This window comes from Dipodomys ordii, unplaced genomic scaffold (assembly GCF_000151885.1).
Source record: "Dipodomys ordii isolate 6190 unplaced genomic scaffold, Dord_2.0 Scaffold7, whole genome shotgun sequence".
NCBI classification, from domain to species: Eukaryota; Metazoa; Chordata; class Mammalia; order Rodentia; family Heteromyidae; genus Dipodomys; species Dipodomys ordii.
Genome location: NW_012267223.1, coordinates 4,661,950 through 4,663,950, shown reverse-complemented (window position 1 = coordinate 4,663,950; position 2,001 = coordinate 4,661,950). Strand labels below are relative to the sequence as shown.

General features: G+C 46.8%; 1 protein-coding gene across 2 annotated transcripts in view; it reads right to left on the bottom strand.

The window, feature by feature from the left end:
• LOC106003231 (CMRF35-like molecule 4) overlaps positions 1–2,001 on the bottom strand; it is an 88,189-nt gene that overhangs the window by 1,840 nt on the left and 84,348 nt on the right. For both annotated transcript variants that reach the window (XM_013038073.1, XM_013038075.1), the window contains exon 3: positions 397–514. In XM_013038073.1, coding sequence (XP_012893527.1) covers positions 397–514 — 118 coding nt within the window. The remainder of the gene's footprint in view (positions 1–396; positions 515–2,001) is intronic.

Sequence of the window (2,001 nt, the reverse complement as noted above, 5' to 3'; positions counted from 1 at the left end):
CCCCCCCGTCGTGGGGCTTGAACTCTTGGCCTGGGTGCTGTCCCTGAGCTCTTCAGCTCAAGGCTAGCGCTCTACCACCTAAGCCACGGCGCCACTTCCGGTTTTCTGGTGGTTCATTGGAGATAAGAGTCTCATAGACTTTCCTGCCCAGTCTGGCATTGAACCGTGATCCTCAGATCTCAGCCTCCTGAGTAGCTAGGATGACAGGCGTGAGCCACTGGTGCCCAGCTGATATACACTTTTGAAGCATAAGTATGTCCCAGGAAATGCTTGGGATATTAAAAAAAAAGAAGATTGGTTGTTTATCTGAATTCCAGGATTCCTGGGTGCCCTGTGTTTCTCTGACAACTCACCCAGATGCCAGTGGGAAAGGGCTGCAGGACCCCGCTGACTTACCGAGCGTCAGGGCTTCTGCCAGTCACTGGTTGGTCACCGTTGGTTGTCTTAAGGCTTGAAGGCGTGGACGACAGATGGATTACCGTGGTTGTCATGACCGTGTTCAAGTGTTCTGAGGCTAAACAGACAGAGCAGAACACAGTTCATTCCTCGGACAGCCCAGTTTTGGGTATAGCCTAAAGGCATTTTAGTGCTATAAATTTTCCTCTAGTTACTGTGTTAACAGCATCCCACCGCTTTGGTACTGTAACAAATGTTGCTGTAAATCAGTTTGATATGATAGCCAAGACAAACTGGTGATCAGCTAAAGTATTTCACTAGTTCTTTTCCAAAGAAAAATGAATTAGCTGGGCAATGATGCCTCATGCTTATAGTCCTGGCTACTCAGGAGGCTGAGATCTGAGGATCATGATTCAAAGCCAGCCCAAGTAGGAAAGTCTGTGAGATTCTTAGCTACAATGAAGCCAGAAGTAGAGCCGTGGCTCAAGTGGTAAAATGTTAGCCTTAAGTAAAAAAAAAAAAAAGCTAAGGGACAGCACCCTGGCTCTGGGTTCAAGCCCCAGGAGTGGTGTACACACAAAAAGAATTTCTGAGGGGCAAATTAAAGAGACAATTCACAATAATCCATTTAGCCCTGTGTACCCATACCCAACACGTTCACCGGTATGTGTGAGGCCTTCAGGCCCGGTTCACTCTTTTCTGGATCTCTGTCTTGGTGGAGGCTAGCTCCCAGCACCTGTTCTGTCCCTTCTCAGCCTCTGAGAAGCCCAGGGGTCATGGTACCCTGGTCATACATTGTAATTCTAACTCTTATGTCTCACAACACAATTATATCTGGATAGGGAGTTAATGAGACAATTATGTTAATATCCTTAGAGAGAGTCTAATGCAATTGGGCTGGGTCCCTTACTAGAAGTTTGGACACATGCAAAGATCTCAAGGAGCACAGAGGCACGGTCATGGAGGAGTATGTATTGGGGGGCTGGATGGCCTATCTATTGGTGAGAATGGGTTATTGAAATCTCTTACTATTATTGTGCATGGTTCTATGCATGTTTTTAGGCCCAGTAAAAAAGCTTCCTTATAGCTGGGCATCGGTGGCTCACACCTGAAATCCTAGCTATTTAGGAGGCTGAGATCTAAGGATTGAGGTTCAAAGCCAGCCTAGGCAGAAAAGCCCGTGAGACTCTCATCTCCAATTAACCACCAGAAAACCAGAAGTGGTGCTGTGGCTTAAGAGGTAGAGCGCTCACCTGATGCTGAAGAGCTCAGAGACAGCGCCCAAGCCCAGAATCCAATCTTCATGGCCTATGGGGTGGCGGGTGGGGGAAGCTTCCTTCAATACTTTTATTTAGTCTCTAGACTGTACAAAGTTTTTTTTTTTTTTTTGCAAAAAAGAAAACCATAGTTGAGTACACTGAGAATTGCTGTATCATCTGGATAGAGAGTTCCCTTTATCAATGTATAGTGACTTTCCTTACCTTTTCTAATTTTTATTCTGCCTACTTTATTTGGGGGGTCCGGTCGTGGGGCCTGAACTCTGGGCCTGGGCGCTGTCCCTCAGCTCTTCAGCTCAAGGCTAGCGCTCTACCACTTGAGCCACAG